The following is a 20066-nucleotide window of genomic DNA, read 5'->3' as shown; positions in this document are numbered from 1 at the left end:
TGTTTGACTAGATTTAGATTTATCATTCTGCCTTTAATTTTTGGTTGCTAAATATAAAAATACCCCAATATACACAGTATATAAGCTTTGTTCTTTTGGGGGGGGTCAACTTGCTCTTACTGACTTGGTCTTACTCATGAGTATACTATTTCTGTTAGCGTTATTATTTCCTAGATGCTGACTCTGTAATGTCCTGGATTGAAAGAGATGAAAAGGGAAGCCAGTTATATTTAAGAAAACATTTATTATAACAGTAATATTTACGCCCACTGATACAGGAGGAAAGAAATTCTACTACATATAAAAATAGTAATTTAGGGATAACTTTGCCTTAATTAAGGGCCCCTCCACCCTATTGAAAATTAAATGAAGAGCTCCTTTATGTTCACTGAGTTAAAAAAAAAATTTAAGAGAGCTCCTAAAAGTTCAACTATTTAAAAAATACATAGATGGTAATGGGAGATGTTTTTCTGAGTCTTTATAACTCTAGATACAATCTAGAAAAAGAAGCCTTTGATAAATTGAATTAACATTTTCAGAACATTTAACTTATGAGTATCAAGTATTTGAAAATTCTAAAATGTTCAAAAATACTTTTAAAAAATTTTAGAAAAGCTTAACTGAAATTGCCAGACCCTGTTATTTTTCAGTGACTAAAATTTTCAGTAGTCTGACAAGTATCAGTGACTGCTCAAGATACATTGTTAACAATAAACAATTGTCTATTACTACACAACACCATAAGTAATGTCATCTAACAAGTGCTAAAGGTTGAGAACTGAGGAGAAACCTTTTCTGTTACTATAACACAACATTTTTCACATTCATTTCATATGAATGAACAATGTCTTCATTGTTATCCTGAACACTAATTTAGTGTTGTATTTTTTGCTTGTGTCAGAGTGTCAAAATATTGTTCTTTTAATACATGAAAGCATTTGCATAGAGCTTTATTACTGATCTTTAGATGTTAGCCAGAGGCAAAATAAAACAGAGAAGCTCCAGTTGGGAAATCTCACTAGCAATGAAAAGCAAGAGTCTTTAACATATTCTGCTTTTCTGCCAATTCCCCCCCACCCCCCCAAGTATACAATGGTTTATTTGCCCCACAACTAGTGAAATTAAAAGCAATTTAGGATACCACAAAACAATACTTTAACTATGAGACACAAGGATTTTGTTTCTCTAAAAATGAAACAGAAAGTCTGCAAGAAGGAATACAAAAACTCTAAAGAAGAATTTCTAAGATCCTGACATGTATTAAAACACAATACCATATAAACCAATTACAGAAAAGCCAAGCACAGTATGTTTCAACAACCAGCTGAGAAACATATGAGCAATTTTTATTAACTTATGCCTTTCTGCATCATCTTGTCATTAAATGCTCAATTGCCTGTAATTGTTTGCATTTATCCCAGTTATTAAGAAAATTAAAGCTACCACATTTTCTCTCTTTTCAAAGCTGAAAAGTCCATAACCAGGTTTCTGATACGGTTTTCAATTGTTTTTTCCCTCCCTAACACTAATTACCTTGCCACTGTGGTACTGCGCGAAAAGACAAAATGCCCTTTCACAGAAGAGCAAGCTCCTGCTGATGGGTTACTCACTACGAAACTGAAGGGCTGCACCCTGGCTGCGGTCAGGAAAGAGCAGTCCCAGAGCTCAGTGCCAGGACAGGCTAGTAAAGGCCATGCTCGCACCACGAGAGACCAGACCAGCCTTTCAAGTCAAGTGTTGGCTTGTAGACATATAAGTTAATCAGCTATGAAATAACCACCACAATGTTCTTATTGATTACAAAGGGCTTATGATGCAACTCTTGGCCTGGAGAAGATCTGTGCTTCATTCTTTCAGCCTCTAACTTTCAGAGAAAGTGAGCACACTGAGAGCGGTTTTTACAAAATACAGATGTTAACTTTATGATTTGAGCCTTCCTAGGAAGATGTGCAATGTGCTGCATCTTCAGAAGGAAGTATACTAACCCCATCACATTCACATATCTGTTCATTTTTTTTTTCAAAGAACACAATGGCGTTCTTATTGCATTGCACTTAAGACTAAACAGGTATTTAGAAAACTTCAAATTGATAACATTTCAAAACTAAATTTTAAATGTTCCTAAGATTTTTTCTTCACTGTGAGATACTAGGTAATGTTGATATTTTTTTAAAAAATCAATGTTGATATTATTGATTTAAAAAATAGCTAGTGAACGTTTGCTTCAAAAGACATAATTTAAGAAACTGGTCATTTTAAAGTGTGCAGGTAGAATATTTAGTATATCTTTCTTGCTCTTGAAAATGAGCTGGTGTGATAATCATACCTCTGCTCAATCTATGTCAAATCTTTAGTTCCCATTTCTACTAAACTCTTTCTAAAACCATAGAGAGAAAAAGCAAAAGTGGGTGAGCATGTCTTGTGCTGTTGGAACTTTAGACATATTCTAAGATGTTGCTAAATGTGGGCCACTGGGTTATCCACACTTGTGACAATAAACTAATATGTCCTCTCCCACTAGGCCAGCTCCATTACTTTGAGGTATTCTCTAGAATGGATCCTCTGAAGTGAAAATGAAAAAGAGCAAATTCAGTATAGACTCTAGTAAGAGGGCTCTGCAAGTGAGCTGAAGGACCAGTGAATTATGTCTTTAAGAGAGTCAGTCAACCAATTCTCCAAGGGTATGGAGATAAAATCCTAGTGTATCCCCATGAGTAAACTGGCTGCCAAGTGATAAATCCTCTACTACCAGTGCGTTATACTCACTATCTGATTAGGCCTTCAGATGCATGTGTCCACAGACATTAAAGAGCTTGGTCAGTGAGAGAATGAACACACTTGGTTGTAATGACAGTTACACAATTGCTCCTGCCTTTCTTTTTTCTTTCACATAGATTGCCTATGTGTGACTGACTCCAGGACTAATAGAGATAAAAAAAGAAATCAAGTATTGTATTTCTAACAGTGATATGGACTGCAGGTTTGCTTTAGGGGGAACAGTGGGATATCCCAGTCATTATGGTGGCCTGATGATCTACAAAGCAACAAGAGCCAGTTTCTCAGTTTGTAGGACTCACTTTTGTCTCCAACTCAGTGTTAGTTTAAAACTTTGGTAGGACCACTGAGAAAAAGGACAAAATATTAGATGTTTGCTCCTAAGAGTGAATGGTGACCCCCCCCCCCCCCAGCTGGGGGGCATATAGATGTTCTGATCACTTGGAGGAAACAGTGCCACCTGCTGAAATGCCAATCTCTTCAGCTGAGATTCTTCTGCAGCATCCCCTTGCCAGTTTCAGGGTTTCGTAGAACAGAACCAGGCATCACAGAACTGCCTGCTTCTCATCTGATTCAACTCCTCCTAGCACTACTGGAAGTGGAGGTTAAGAGCAAAGGAGTGAAAAAAAAAAAAAGTGTTTCTTATTTTGTTTCGTGTTTTGTTTTGTTTTTTAAAAGGTCTTCCTCCCAACAGTAAACACTGTGCTGGTAGCTTAGGGACCTTTTTTGTGATCACTTGTGAGATGTATGTAATGGGAGACAATTACATAAAGCTGAGCCTGTTGTGGGAGACTGAATACAAAAGCATATACTCAAAATGAAAACCTGTACACAGAATGTAAGAGCTGAGAGAATCACAGAGCCAAGACATGAAGGCCTCAAATGATGTGTTTTTATAGGAAAATAGGTAGTCATAAAGGGCAATCTCAATGTAATGCAGTGAAAAGAACTCAGATGGAAGTCCTAAGACTCTAGGCTTGCCACTTTAAACAAGTCACTTATTTCACCCTCGATCTTACGCAGGTTATAGAGTTTTAGATATCCCATTAAATAATAGTTTGAAAGCATCCCGTGATCTGTACAATGTTATTGCCATTATAAATGATAATATTATTGGAGAAAATTCCAGGGTTAATGCCTAAGAGATCAGTGTTCCACATCATCACTGAGATACAATGTGATAATTCCATGAATTGTTATCATACTTAACATAAAAACAGCATTTTCAGAGCATGAATTCTTTTAAAAAATGTGTTCTAGAAAGGATTCTGGGTTTTCAACATTTCCATCCTTAAGAATTTCTGATTCCTTGCCCAAAACAGTTCAGCTATAATCAAGTTTTCAAAGAGCATAAAAATCCTGATAATTTATATATCTTATATGTGGATTTCTGCTATTTCAAAAAAATAAATTTGCATTATACAGGTAGATATTTCATAAGAGCTTTAAGTCATTTTTCTGAATAGTTAGTTTAATTAATACTGTTTAAATAGTAAATAGTTGCTGATAGTTTTTTCCAACATTATTTCTCAATGAAGAAAAATTCTAAGTAGAGCCTAAACTGAGGAGTGATCAGCATATTTAAACAAATGAAATATTAAACAAACAAACAAACCTTTATAACAGATCAGTTAACTGGAGATTGTGCTTTTGGGAACTGGATTTGAACTTCGGCATGATAATAAATCTTATGCCATCTTTTATTCAACATCATTTTCCTAATTATCTTGGCCTAAGTGTTTCCAAACTTTATTATTTATTTTGGCATGAAAAACTCCCACCTCCACTGTCTCTCTTTCTAGAGTGGTGGTGGATGGTGTTAATATGAAGGTTAGGTGGGAACATAATCATTAATAGGCAGCAAGAAGGCTGTGGCCTGAAAAACCCCTCCAAACAGATAAGAAAGCATTAGACAAGAATAAACCAACGAATGGATCAAAGCAGAGCCCCCTTGAAAGTATTCATTTGCCATAGTTTTGATGAAAATAATCAGATAGATCTCTCTAACATTTCTTATAAAAAACATTAATTTCATTGTCTTATTTTACAGATGGAGAAACTGAGACATATTAGGGGGAATGACCTGCAAAAGGGTCAGGCAGCAGCAGAATGAGGAACAGAAGGCAGATTTCCTGATCCCTCTGCCAGTTTTCCACCCAATCCACCCCGTCTAAATGAAACGGCAGAAGCTTAGTTTTGATAAGCAGTTCCATGAAAACACATCCTGTGCCAGATACTCTCCAGTGCCCAAGACACTCCCCGATGATGGTGAGTTAAGGCTTGGAGCCCTTTAACTCTTTCAGCACACACTGACTTAGGAAACAGAAATACAATGAGAGGGCTTTGGGTAGGCATTTCAAAGACTCAACACAGGACCCTCCTCCCTTTCCCACTTTTCAGTCTTAATACCAAGGGCTGAGGATTTTAAAGTCTTTGACCTGGGTCCTTTGAAGCATCCCTGGATCCCATTATTAATAACTCTACTTCAGATATCAAGTGCAAACATCCACTATAACTATGGTCACACTGGCTGCACAGACTGGCTGCACCTCAAGAAAACTATGAAGATGAAATAAGAAGGTGATTATTTCAATCAGTCTTACCATTACGAAGAGATTCTCTGCACTGTTTGTTATGTACAACACACTCTCAGTGCATCAACATGTTTGATTCCTTTTTTTTTTTTTTTTGGCAGGGAACCTAAGGAACCTAAGCTATTGAGTACTGAATCACTAAAAACTGAATAGTAGCGGAGATTGGTGAACTCTTAGGAGTTGGGATGTACATTTGATTTTTAAGGATAAGAAAACTGGGGTTCAACAAGATGTTCCAGATGGCTAGAGACAGGCCCAGCAATAGAGCCTACACCTTCCATTTTCTAGGCCAACTCTCTTTCTTGGTCACCACGTAGGAGATAAAAGCATCTTAAGAAAGTAAGCCAATGAAGAAATGAGTGTAATATTTATATATCTGCTTTTATACAGAAATTAGAAATAACTTTCTAGTGAAAAAAGTACTCTGGAAAGTGATTTTTCTTTTTTAATAAGGCACTGGAAAAAGAGTCTAAGATAAGGTTCACAACTCCAGTGCTTCCAAGGCCCAAGGCTGGTCTCACCCCTGTTGGCCTGTGGAGTATACCTTCCCCTTCCCTTCTAGAAGGGGCAACGTGCACTCTACTCCAGCAGACAGTTCCCATCTGAAATGACAAGAAATGAGAGTTTTGTTTAAAACGACTCTCAAATTTTAACTTTTAGCTAAAAAAAAAAAAAAAAAAAAAATGTAAAACTTTGCTTGGACCAAACAAATCCTGTCGAAGGGCCAAACAGATCTGGTACAGTGAGGTTTGCCTATTCAGCAATCCGGCCTAAAGCAGTGCCCCGGTAAGTGTCATTTTTTCTTTAGGAATCTGAGATAAGTGTAAAATTGTGTAAGGATCTCCAAATCTTGTCACAACATCACTGCAGGGCACACTGCACTTTAATCAGTTCAACAGAAAATAAAATGGACAAACTAAAAAAATTCAGCTTCTTAGTTTGTTTACAATATAGATACCATATTTAAAAGTACTCATGTTTTCCTGCTTTTCTGAAATTCTTCATATAGGAAATGTGGACCACAAAAAGAATATAATTTTAAAACCTAAAATGTTTTCTAGCCACTTCACTTGCCCCAAATTTCATTAAATGTACAAGAGAAAGCATCCTTTGTAAAATAGCTAATATTATCACAAAATAATTTGTCGCGGAGGTCCTACGTAATAAAAATAACAACCCTTAAATTTCAGTCATCGAAAAATGAAAGAACCCATTATTTAGAAAATAAAAATACCAGCTCATCTAAATTTGTGGTTAAAAAAAAAAAAAAAAAAAAGAAAGATAGCCAAGCAAAATCCAGTATTATTGTCACCCTAAGCTCTGTTCACCCTTTTGAATGCATTTCAAATAACAACAAATGACAAAGACAGAAAGTGCTATTGCTAGACCTCCCTTGAATTCTTTGTGGAGCTGCCACCTCTCCCAGTTCCCATACTGACCTCTGAGTCAAGCCAGATGGGACTGAGAGAGACATCAAGTAAGTGCTGAAAAGGTGACTTGAGTATCTGGCAGCTGAGTCTGGAGCGAGTTTCTCTGCAAATTCTCTGGGGGTTTCTGCTTTCCAATTTCTCAGGAATGTTTAATTCTCCTCATCCCTTCACTGGATCTCTCTCTGGAGGGGTCAGGGAAGCCTGTGACATCTCCGGAGGGCACTGCCTGACTGAATTAGCATGAGATAACTTTGGACTCTCTTCCAAACATGAAAATATAAGGGAGGGAATTTCATTAAAAGCAGAAGACTAGGTGATCCAAGTTAATCCCAGCTCTAAGCTGCTGTGTAAAAGCTCGGTGTTTACATTTGACTCTCCTCTCTGTGGCAGAGTTCACCAACCACAATGGCAGTGACGCCTGAGTGTCCAGCTTGACCTCAGTTGACCAAACCTTATTTTCATAATGAAGGTAAAAAGTGGGTTTAGTAGTGTTAAAATAAATATTTAGCCTGTTTATGTGTTACTATATAAAGCAGTAAGATCCTGAGCTCAAAAATAAACATTTCAGTATTTCAGGCTTTAAATATCTTTGAATTCTGGAAAGAGAAAACTTTAATGGGTAACATGAATCATTAACCATATGTATGTGTGTAAAGATGGGAATAGCTAAAGTCAGTTTAGTAAGGCATGTAATGTCATAAAGATATGCCTCCTATTATATGTGCAAATGTTTGAAAAAACACATTGTATTTAGAATGATAGAATAATAAATGAAAAATGTTTAAAAAGTATAAGAATGAACACTTCATCATTTTCTTTTTAAAAATGTAATTGGAAGAATAGCTCTAGAAAAGGTTTCAATATAGCTTGTCTTTAAAATATGACTAATAAAATATTAAAGAATTCAAACTTGAATGCATATCTTGGAGCTCTTCAGCCAAGGAAGTACTATGTTTACCAACTCTTTAATGAATAAATGTTTCTTGTTAGCTACTATACCATAATATATTGTTTGCTTTGATTTGAAAACCATTTTTCTTTTGAGTATTCATAATTGATGAAAACTGGCATTTCATAACTATTATAAAGTATTATATAATTTGCTGACTAAAAGTTAAGCTGTATGTTTTTAAATATTTTTGTACACTTTTAGACATTTTTCACTTTGGATTCATTTTAATATTCCTTGACTATTGTAACAGATAAAGGATATAAAATAATATACCCTGAATGAAGAATAATGATTTACTTTATCTGATTATAATATATTCTACTATAGACAACAAAGTACTCAGTGATAAAAATTATTTGCTAGTATGTTACATTTTAAATTAGGTGATCTACTGATGTAATTATTTCCTAGAATAGTCCTCTATTTTGACCTGGTGATTCTGTGTAATATGCCCCCAACTACTTCACTAAAGCCTCACAATGGCTGACACTAACTGAACACATACTATAGAATGGCATTGTATATTATATTTACAGAGAAAAAGAAGAAATGGATCCTTCTCTCAAAAAACACTTAGTGTAGCAGATTCTTTATAATGTAAATTGTGAAGAAATAAAATTCCTGAAAGTTAAAAGTTGGATTAAGCAACTCTCTTAAACCTGGGAGAAATCGAAAAATATCTATTTTAGCCTGTGGTGAGTTACTTGTCAACTGAAATATAAGCTATATTCAGACTGAAGCTATGAACATACAAATAAGGCAGGAAACACAGTGAAGGAATTGATTAGCGTAGTATAATTCCCTGCATTTAAAAAAAAAAAAATCTAACGGAAATTTTGAGGGCTCCGTGAAATCTATGGCCATAAAATTGTACTATTAATTAGTCAATAGGAAGACTGAAGTCTAACTTCAACCTCATTAGTTTTAAGCTTTAACAAATTGAAACTGATTAGCTTAGACTTGAAACGTTAATACCAATTAGGTAATACAGAGGTTAAATTTAACTTTCCGATGACTTCTATCTTTTGTTATATAAATGCTAAATAAAATTTTAAAATATTTTTGTGGCTATATGTTTAATTTGGGTCAGGAACCCCTTTTAGAATCTAATGAAAAATAAGGAGGATACCTTCTTTATTGAAAAATATTATGTGTGAGCCTGCACAAGGGCTCATTTTTGCCCAAGATTTTAGGAGATTCATAGACATCACCTAAAGGCTATCTTTGGAGGTAAGGTTTGAAAATTTTGTTTTACAGAGATAACACTACAATTTCCACTAATCTTTTACTCATTCATGCTTTCATCTACTACATATCTACTGAAAGTCAAATTTAAGGCACTGTATTAAAAGCTGTGTGGAACACAAGAAATACAGGACACTGTCCTTGCAATGGAGAATCTGACCATGAAGCAGACATGGAATGAACTGTAGACCTTGTCAGTAAAACTGCTCCAGAGTACTCCTAAGATGGCAGTTTCCTCATTTGTGAATTGGAGTCCTATGACAGTGACCCCTGGCACTGGGAGTGAGACAACGGTAGTGAACAGTGCTCGCTTTGTAAATGGTAAACCACTGTGCAAATGTTAGTTGTTGATTTTATGAAGTCAAACTTGCCTTCCTGTTCTGAGAGCCAACCATTGAGTAGTAAAACAAAAATTTACCAGAAAATAAAAATGAGAAGGAAGAGAATTAATCAGAAGCATCCATACTTATGTTTTTAATGAGTATAGATCATTTTACCGAAAGCATCCAATCAACTGTTTTGAAGATTTTTTTAAAATGATGATCCTTTAATAAAGAAAGCTGCCAAAGCAATTAATGAAGCTTTTGCTAGAGTGTGTAACACAGGGCTCTGACTTACTTAATGCCTTCTTAATTTGGTTCACAGAATACATAAATAAAATAATTAAACTAAAAATAAATATAATAAGTAAACGATTTATAAGATATAGCCACTTTTGATACTCACTTATTCCTTATACCTTATAAGCTAAAACACCTGCTCCTCCCCTGGCACTCAAACACTGTATTCTTTTGGAACTAAAATATCTAAGCTTGAAAATATGATTAATCTGGAGCATGTCAACTTCAAGACAGTCAAACAAACTATATTCAAGTGTAACCCCCTGAGAATGACTTTGAAAGTGTCTTCTTTTATCTTCTCTTTCTCCTAATTTAGGGTGCAAAGAGAAAACATGAGGAAAGCCTGGGCATTGGACAGCCCCTGATTAGAATTTCAGCTTCTGCTACTTAATGCCTAGAATGCTAGTCAAGGCACTTCAACCGTAAAATAAGGATAACAATGCCTTTTTGTAGGCTTTACAAAAATACGTGAGAAAATGAGTGCAAAGGGCCTGTAACAATGGTTGGCACATAGTAGGAGGTCAATAAAATGGTAGTTAACATTAATTTGCATTAACAATGCCATTCACTCAAAATAGATTAGGCATAAATATCTGATAGTTATAAAACACTCTCATAACATGCCATTGAATCCTTACGACAACTCTGAGTTTAAAAAAAAAAACAAAAAACAAAAAACAAAAAAACAAAACTCCGGATATTATTGTTTCTCTTTTATCTGTGAAAAAACAATGGATGAGAGATGTTAATTGATCTGCCAAAGTCACACAGTGGTACAAATAAGAAGTGGCCCAACTGAAAAATGACAGTTTTATAACATCTGAGATGTCCAGTAAAAAGAGCATCTTATGCTACCAGCTTCTACTGGCACAATATGATATTTGAACTAGCTCTATTAGCATTGTAAATATTCAGGAAAAAGGAAAAAGAGAACTATCTGAGAAGTGTGAACACGTAATGAGACAATCAGTCTCAAGAGAAACTTAAAAGTATAGGAGAAAAAAAAGAGACAAGCAAAGAGGTTTTTGTTGACTTCCAACAGCAATAGAAACAACTGCCCTGCAAGAAGAAACCTGTAGTCTTATTGAGGGTTGGGCTTATATGGACTGGGAGAATGGTACTCATGAAAAGAGTACAACAATGTGTCGAAGTACAAACTGCCCTGTAATCTCCAGAATCTCATGGCATTTTCAGTTATAACAAAAATAAAACAAAAGGAGACAATGAATTGAAGACCACAATCAAAACCCAATGCTTTAAAACAAACAAACAAACAAACAAACAAACAACCCTGAGAGTAGAACAAGAAAGAAATATGCTAAGAAAAAAGTTAAATATGTTCTTTGTAACTGGGAAGCACTTGTAGTATATGTAGAGAAATTCTGATGTGTATATTTTCCCAAAACTTTTATATTGTCTCCAGTGAAAAAATAAGTCAACTGAGTGGATATTTTTAATCTGAATATCGATAAGAAAAAGTACTTTTTAGATACACAAGGTGCCCTTAAAGAATTTCAGTGAATGAGTTTTGGGATTGCCTCCTCAGAGGCAGTTAAACATTTTACAAATTTTATTTAGTTCTTAAAATGAAAAAAGCTTGAACAGAGATTCAGAGGACAGACACACTAATTTGTGGGCAGCATCATCTACTACTATGCACCAGATTATCTAGTCTGAATAGAGCATGAAGGATTATACATCATTGCGGATAAATTTATAAGAATTTTGAAAATAGGCTGGTGACCACGGGAAAAGCCTAATGGCGAAAGAATTGATAAAGGTCTATTATACTACCTAAGATAAAACTGAACATGAAAATAGACACAAACATTCTTTATTTCCTCTCAAATTCTCTGCAGGTGTCAGCCTGTCAGTAACAACTAGTTTCTGAGAGTTTTATTGAAAACATTACCTCTATGATCCTGTTTGATATTCTTCATGTTTAAGCTGGGATGTATGTTTCAGAGCTCAATATAGGTGAAAAGATTACACAGGGAAGCTTTTGATGATCGCTAGCTGGGACTAGGGTAGAAAAATCGAATTCTTCCTTATTTGTCAGTGGCAGTACCTGTTAACTCCTAATTGCAAACATTAGGCTCAAACAGCAGGGTTAAAGCAACAGGCAAGGAGGATATAGGTTTTCTCACTGGATGATAAAAAAAAAAAATGCAGGGGAAGTTCAAAGGAAAAATAGAGCATGAATTTCAAGATAAGTGTACTATTTGAGAAACAGCCATGTTATTTGGGTTAACCAAGGTCTTTCTCAATAGTTACAATATTCCTTGGAAAGTATTAGCATCTACTGAAGTAATAATTCTTCAAATACACCTCTATTCTTCTATTAAGATGGCAATGAAAGCCCTGGTCATTGCTCAGAATGATTAGTGCCATACTATGTCAAATGTCGAGTATGAAATACTTATTTGCAGTAACCTATTTCACAAAAGGGTTCTGGCTGCTTCAGGACCATAATAAGCAGAGTCATACAAATAAAGAAAGAAGGCTGACACTTGGACAGGTACGTGTGACATCAGAGGAAAATCTGAGTATATGTGGTAAGATAACTTCACAGCACAGGCAAGAAAAGTGAGCGATTCACTCTGAAATGGGTCAGCTATTGACTAAGAGCTTGTGGTAAGCAGTCCAGACTGCTACTGGATGTACTGGCCCTGCTCACACTTAGTAATGGCTAATGGATGAATTCTAAGTGGTCAACTCCTCTTGAGGGAATGTGGGAAAGAAACTCTATTGAGGGAGTCATGCATGTCATATTCCAAGAATGAGTTAATCAAGACTGTAGTCTCCTTGTGAGGGACAGAGATTTTAACATGAAAGGGTATGGATTGTTTTTAAGAAATACCAAAGCCATAACAGTTTATGAGTATTAGAGTTCAAGTATTTATTATTGGGTGAAAACCTGAAACTACTATACATGATACATTTTTGAAAAATAGGAATTAAATTGAGTTTTTAATAGCAGCTTAAATTTAAAGTGCAGAAATAACTACAACTACTCAAAATCAACATGAGAATGACACATAAAAATAAATTAAAGGAAATCTTGAAAGAAGAAGGCCACGGCCATTTCTGCTTTTTACAAAAGTCCCAAAGAGCAACGAAAATGCTGGAGACAAGGTCTTAAAAATAAATGAATCAAAACAATAAGAATTCTACTTCTCTCTTTTTCTTAGCTGCATTATTAATATAAATATGGCTGCAGAATAAAGGACAGTATTTTATCTGGTGTGGAGAGATATACTGTCTTCTTAACTCACTTGTGCCTCATCACTCCTGTGTCACAGGGTTTAACCTCCCCCTCTTGTGGAAATAACACCCTGTTTTATAGCATCTATCATGTGGTCTTCTGCATACATGGGGGGTGGACAGAGTAATGACTTGACATGAGATATGGAAGTAGATCCCACAAGGAAGAGAAGCAGGCTCTCAGATGAATTATGAGGGTCATTCCTTCACAGCTGCAGATAGTTTTCATATTTTCTAAAACAAAACATGATGCAATCTCTCACTAGGCTATTAAAAGTGGATTAGGGCCCATCAGCATCCCCAAATGATGACCGTGTGTAAATGTGCAGACACAGACAGGCATAAACGCACACACACTCTGTCCTTCTGTCTCACCAAAAATCTAGGAAAGATGTTTTAAGCTATGGCTTACATTGAAAACATATGTGCAGCAAGTTATAGTTCAGAAAAGCATGGTAACTCATGTTAGGGCAGAAATTACTTGACCCAAACTAAAAAAGGAATAGCTTCCAAAGTTTTCTTTTGTGCTTATAAGGAAGCAAATTTTCATATTTAATTACTGAAGTTATCTTTACCAGCAACTCTGATGGCATCATAAATGTACATAATTTTATAGCATCAGAAGGCCTTAGATGATCTTAGATTAAGAAAAGAAAACTGAATTTCGGAGACCCGAAGGTAGTGAGCTAGTCTGAGGCAAAGCCAGGAGTGACAAAAAAGAAATTTCTTTGGGACCAAGCAAATAATTGCCCATTCCTGGGGGCAGGGTACTGGGGATTTCCAAATTGAGGCCATTAGATGGCCTGCTGTCTTTGGCCTCTTCCAAAAAACAAGAGTGTCAAGAGACAACTACTTAATTAAAATCCATAACACCTAATATGATCATTAAAAATAAGTAAATAAAACAACTCAGAGACCCAAGAGTGAGGTTTTTCAGAAATACCAAGACTTTGAGAGAAGAGGTGGAGACTTCTGCTAGCAAGCTATTGCCTCAGTTGAAGGTCATTTGGGAGTTTTATGGACAACCACAGGAAGACCCCACGCTTCATCTTTGTTTCTACCTTCTTCAGTGACCCAGACAATGTAAATATTAATTAAGACAACCACTACCACTTACTGTGGCTGCTGGCTGAAATGAATCTTTGTGGGCATTAGAAAAATGTACTCTTTCCTTTTATTCTGTGGAAAAATTGTATTAATAAGTTTATTGTTATAACAAATATGCAAGTCAAAACTGTATATAAGAATGGCACCCGCACTGGACATGGTGGGTTTAAACCCTTTATACTTTGAAGCTTCTTCAAGCCTATGTTTAGTAGAGCCAAACACATCATTTCTTTGAAGCCTGCATACACAGACAACTCGCTGACTGGCCTGATGCTCTGCTCCAGAAATCCAGGGATAGAAGGAGACAGCACCTTGTTAAATACTCTCCCTGTTGCCATGAAATAAGATGAAGGTGGCTGACACATTTTTTCTCTCTCTAGAAAATTGTGTTGCTTACAATTCAAAATACTGTTCTCCAGAACACAGAAATTATCCTACAATTTTCAAAAATATAAGCAATAGATGATAGGTATTTTTTTCTTCAAATTTTCTAAATTTTCTAAAATGAATGCATACTCTTTTCTGACTTTATGATGAAAATAAAAGTTTGTTTTTAAGAAATCAGAAGAGGGAAGCTGGGAGGTATGTGGGGTTTTATGGCTAGTATTCTCCTGAGCAATACAGTGGATGTTTTGTCGTTCCCTTGGTGTAAGTGTATAGGCCTTTACACTGCCACCATCCTGGAATCACATGGGCAGCCAGGGAAGTAAAGCATCTGGACACAGAGATCAGTAGTACCTCCATCGATCTGTACACTGAAAACCATGAATAATCTGGAGCTGACAAAACATCATGATCAAGAAGATACTGACTTCTCTCAAACATTCATGAAAGGGTAGTGAAAAAAAAATACCATTTCATTATTTCCTTTGAGTTTGGAAAGTCATGGGGCAGGTGTTGCCTTTCTTTAAACAAGTTATGATAAATACATAGATTTCCATTTAAATCTAAGGTATCCTCTTATTGCAAAGCTTTACATCCCACACAACATTTGAGGAATCTTAGATCCTTGATACTCAAAGAACAGTCTATAGACTAGCAGCATTGGCATCACCTAAGAGTCCAGTATGTGGAATCTTAGACTCTATCTCAGGCTCATGAGATCAAAACCTGCATTTAACAAAATCTCCAAAGCATTGCATTAGCTCTTTTTGATCTGGGTACTCAACCCGCCTATTCTAAGATTAGCCCGTTAACATGGGAAATAAATATAAGGGTGAAGATTCACACTCTTCTCCATGAAGTTCTACAAACTCCTGAGGGGATGTAGCTCAAGGCTCATCAACTGAGGAAGCAACAACACAGAACATTCGTAGGTGTTCAACTGGCAAAGAAGATAGGTGTCAGACAATCATTAGTGTTAAAACAAATGGTGTTAGACACAAATTCTAGTCACCTCTTACCCTAGAAAATCTCACATAATGATAATAAAGCCCATCACTGATGAACATCTACCATGTGCCAGGCACTATGCATTTGCCCCAATTTTCATAACACCACTTAAAAAGGTTGTGTTGCTCTTATTGGACAGCAGAAGAAATGGGGTCAGATGCATTATTGTGCCAACATCATACAACTCCCATTTAGCATGGGAATTTGCCTACTGTCTGCCCACTTCAAAGGTGATGTTCATGTCACTACTCCACCCTGCTTCCTTAAAGTTCATGCTGTTATGGGGAATGTGTGAAACTTAAAAAAGCATTTTTTTTTTAATGTGGCAATTCTAGAAAGAAAAATAAGCTGTTTGCACTTTTATTTTGTATTATTTACATATTTCTTTTTGATGTGGTCTCTATTGCTGAAGGCTGAGGTCATCTTGCTTTGAAAAATTTAAATATATAATATATATTTATTAAAAAGCACACACACACATATATGCATATACATGTACACATATGCGCGCATACGCATATAGGCATATATACATACATACGGCTACATATATACAGATATACATCAGCTCCATCTGGGAAGCCTTGTTTCAATGGTGCATGCTTCATCATGAGTCTTATAAGAGATTTTCTCAGACTGTAATGACATTAATATTTCTAGGAAAAAGGGGAATGTTGAGCAATTTTTTGGTCCTGGAATGCAATAACATGTAGTCAACAGCCATGTGTAAGGGATAGAAATGGAGTTTAATTTGATGTTCTCTGGATGAAATTCACATTTGTAGAATACTTTCTCTTTGGCAGATGGAGAGGGGATAGCAAGAAGGTATAAAATGCCGTCCTCATTAAAAAAAACACACACACAGTTCTCTTCAGTCTGCTCACCATGAATAATGAACCAGGGAATTAAAAGCTTTAAACCTGTTAAAGAAGCAATATTAAATTTGGTATAAATATAGCTGAAATAATCCAGACAGTTTTATGACCTTACACCCCAAATAAAGGTGAAATACTGAATTCTTTCCCTAGAAATAGTGGTAAACACAGCTAACAGATGGAAGAGCTGAATGGAAATTTCAATAAAGAAAGCCACAAAGAAGCATTTGTAAGCTCAGGGGTGCACACTTTAAATAAAGAAGCTGAAAAATGGAACTTTGTTTTATTTTGATAGAGTGCCAAAACAGTACTGCATTCCTAAAAGAGCAGAATAAAGGATCGAGTTAGACTGGCCTTCTCAACACCTCTCCAAAAGCCCCCTTGGGTCTCATTTTGCTGGGATGACTATTTATATGACAGGTAAGGGAATAATTTTGCTGGATTCAGTTACACTCAGGCCTCTGTGACCCCTAGGTCAAAAGAGCAAAGGCAAAAGTGACAATGTAGATAATTGCCTGTTTAGGATAATGGAATACTGATTGAAGTCAATGATTATAACACCTGAAAGATAAATGAGCTGATGTTAAAGGTTCAGTGGAGATAGCAGACAAGTGGAACAGCAGGCACTGCACCAAGGAGTGGCCCAGGGACTGTGGAATTCAAGAGGAGGGGCAAGTTTCCTGACCTGGAACTTACTCCAGCCTGGAGTGTTCCAACATCTAAAATAGGTTAGTTTGTAAAACATGCCATAAAACAGAAATTTAGCCCAATGCCCCAAACTGCAGGATTAGAGTAACATTAGTTAACGTGGTCCTCCATTAATTTTCACTGTAACCTCTGAAGGCCTAGACTTGCCCCAGATCCATTATTTTTGTCTGTCACTGGAGGGAACTTTCCCTTCCTGCCAGCCAGGAAAAAGCCTGCTGACGTTTGCAGTTCAGACCTCAAAGTGCGTCGACAGCAGCGGCCTGACCAGTGTGGGCCAGGGCTGTACCAGCTCCACAGTCAGAACTTGGCCCTTAGATTTTTTTTTCTTTTTTTTTTTTCTTTTTCCTTTAAGGCAGAAAAATGCCTGAAAATGTTTTTCCAACTCCAACTCCCCCACTGCCCTCCCGGTTCAGGTTTCTTACCGCTGCGCTTGGCCTTTCAAGGGGCCTATCCTGTCACCTTGCAGGGGCTGGCACGACCTCCTAGGCAGATTCCTGGACCAGGCCTGGCCAGGGTCTCAAAGAAAAAAAGCTCCACTTTGTTTATAAACTAGGTTGGAGGTGGGTTGCTACTGTAACCCACGACTCCTCCTGGTTCCGAGGCGGCCCTTCCCTGGCAAGTCTCTTTGCAGGCAATGCTGGGAGCCATTCTGTCCCAGACCGAAGATGCCACTGGATGGGAAACTCCAGAAATGGGTCACTCATTCCCCTCAGTGCTCCCCTTCAACCTTCAGGCCCAATTTTGTCTCTTCTGACATTGACCTGATGACACAGTCTCTTGACCAATGCTTTTGGAGCTAGAAGTAACTTCCCTTTGCTTCTGGATGAATTCCCTGAGGCCCAAAGGTCACATATCTGGTGAACTAATAGTCTGGGATTCTACCCAGGCTCTCTTCTTCCAAATCCTCTTCAAAAGCAACCAAAGAACCCTGAGTGATTCGAGAAGCTTCTAGAGATTGACTGTGGAAGGAAACTTTTTGATCCAGCCCACAATTTTCCAGTGAGAGAGAGTGTCTCTGACCCCTGTGGAGACATCTGTCTTCTTCTTGATGAGGACATGTCTATGTAAATAAGAATGTCCTATGACAGGAAACGTCCTCAAAATGTTCTTTTGTTGTACCCCACCCCCCATCCATCCTGAAGAATAGTATATAGCTGGACAATTCAATATTGTGTGCTAATCTGTTCTTCAAAACTGATAGTGATAAAATAAAAACACCACTGATCAAATTCAATTTCTTCTTTAATTTATTGCGGGTCACCCATGAATTAAATTAAGTGTCTGTTTTTAATTGCTCAGAATCCTGAAAGGGAGCCAGCCCCATAACTGTATTATCAGGTATACTCTAGTGAACAACAGGCACACGCAGGCAATTATTGAACCAGCTGGAAAAAATCATTTCTCCCTAAGTTCTGCCTCGGTTACTGATTCCTGCTCTGAGTTTAGTATTTTGAGGACATATCCTACTAAAGAGCTCCCTCAGGGCGCACACAAATTACCATGATGAGCTGGGGATGGACTCCGAGTACAAAAAGAGAGGAGTGTATTTAATACACTCTCTCTACTTGCAGCCTATTGTTGACATATATGAAAAGATACATTTAGTAACTGCATTTGAGGATATCTCAGTAAAAGTTTTGCTTTCTAAATAATTATTGTTAATCTTTTTAAAAGTATGACTTCGGGCAGATTACTTTCTTCTCTGAGTCAGTTTCCTCATCTGTAAAATGTGGATGAGAATATGCGGTAGCACAGAGGTTCTTGTTAGGATTAAATTATAGTACTTAGCATGGTGGGAGCACATAGAATCTATTCCATAAAAGGCAACAACTGCTCTTATTTGAAAAGCTTATACAAGTGGCAAAGATGGCTGTGAGGCTTCTGGGATTGTCTCCACTGGTCCGTGAAAGGAGAGGGGCAGAAAAGTCTATACCCCTCTGTCTCAAAGCTCCCTTTAATATTCAGTACCTCCTGGCACTAGGAGCCTGTAGCCATCAGATATAAACCATCTCCTTTTCCTCCCTTCTCCCCAGCCTGTGGGCCTAGAAGTCCGGGCAAGGGGGCCTCTCTATCTACCTACTTGGAAGGAGTGGGCAACGCTGGATGCTAGGCCTTAGGGGCCCATAGCCTCTCACTGCTCTCTGCTCGTTTTCTCTTCCATGAGGATCAATGCAGTACAGTTCATAGCCACTTCCCCAAGCTGCACATCTAACTCATGTTGGTACAGTAGCTCAAGTACCTGAATCGACTTCAGGTGGGTTTGAGTTCTCATGTGCAGAGGACGAGCTCTTGGGCCTAGTTCCATCTGCTGTCTCCTGCCACCCTCATTCCCAAGCTGGGTCACCTCATGTGAGATATGTCGGCAGCTCTTCCACTTGGACTTGAACCTTACTGCATTGTCAGTTCAGAGAATAATGTCCTGCTGTGAATATCCTCTAGAATGAACCCTGCTGGTCATAACATCCTTTCCTTTCAACTTAGTACTGCAAGATTAGTCACCAGGTTCCAATATTCTTAATGGTTGTAGAGCCTTTTACAATTACAATAATAATTTAGCAGGAGCACAATCTTCTCAAACCAACTTTTATTTTTGGCAAAATTTGATTTTCAGAGAATCCTAGTTGTACTAAAATATTGATGAGCAGGGGTAGAATGGGCTAACTTCAAACACAAATCCCTGTCACCATCCCTTGCCGCCAAGTTCAACAGACTGCACAGCAACAGGCTGTTGTGCTTGGATCAAAAGGATCTGAGAGTCTGGAGGCAGGCTTGAAATACAATTGATTTTATTATGAGTAAAATTAATTCAATGGAATTCTATTGAAACTGCATGGGGGGAAAGAGAATTTGGACTGGCTTAGTACAGACTCACAGAATTTGGTCCAATTCTTTCATTTATTTCCTTATTCCAACCTAGCCCCAAAGAAATTTCTAGCAAAAGACCTAGTTACATGTATTTAAAAAGCAAGAAGGAAAAACGAAACACCCAAATCAACATACTCAAATGTAGGTATGTTCTAAGAGTCACTGTTTCTAGATACGCAACCAAACAAACACAATAACCTTCGATTCAAACTTTGAGAACATTCATTTTCTTAGTTATC

At 37.1% G+C, this 20066-nt stretch overlaps 1 protein-coding gene across 6 annotated transcripts in view; it reads right to left on the bottom strand.

Annotated features, from left to right (window-relative positions):
- The window catches only part of GMDS (GDP-mannose 4,6-dehydratase), a 589931-nt gene that overhangs the window by 143080 nt on the left and 426785 nt on the right, over positions 1 to 20066 (bottom strand). Inside the window, exon 8 of one of the 6 annotated variants that reach the window (XM_036237568.1) lies at positions 1107 to 5971. The exons of the other annotated variants lie outside the window; for them this stretch is intronic. Coding sequence (XP_036093461.1) covers positions 5777 to 5971 — 195 coding nt within the window. The 3' untranslated portion in view covers positions 1107 to 5776. Of the gene's footprint in view, positions 1 to 1106; positions 5972 to 20066 lie in introns of those variants that run through there. 6 annotated transcript variants of the gene reach the window in all.

Source organism: Rousettus aegyptiacus, unplaced genomic scaffold (assembly GCF_014176215.1).
Source record: "Rousettus aegyptiacus isolate mRouAeg1 unplaced genomic scaffold, mRouAeg1.p scaffold_m13_p_1, whole genome shotgun sequence".
Lineage (NCBI taxonomy): Eukaryota > Metazoa > Chordata > Mammalia > Chiroptera > Pteropodidae > Rousettus > Rousettus aegyptiacus.
This window is presented reverse-complemented; position numbering and strand designations above follow the sequence as displayed.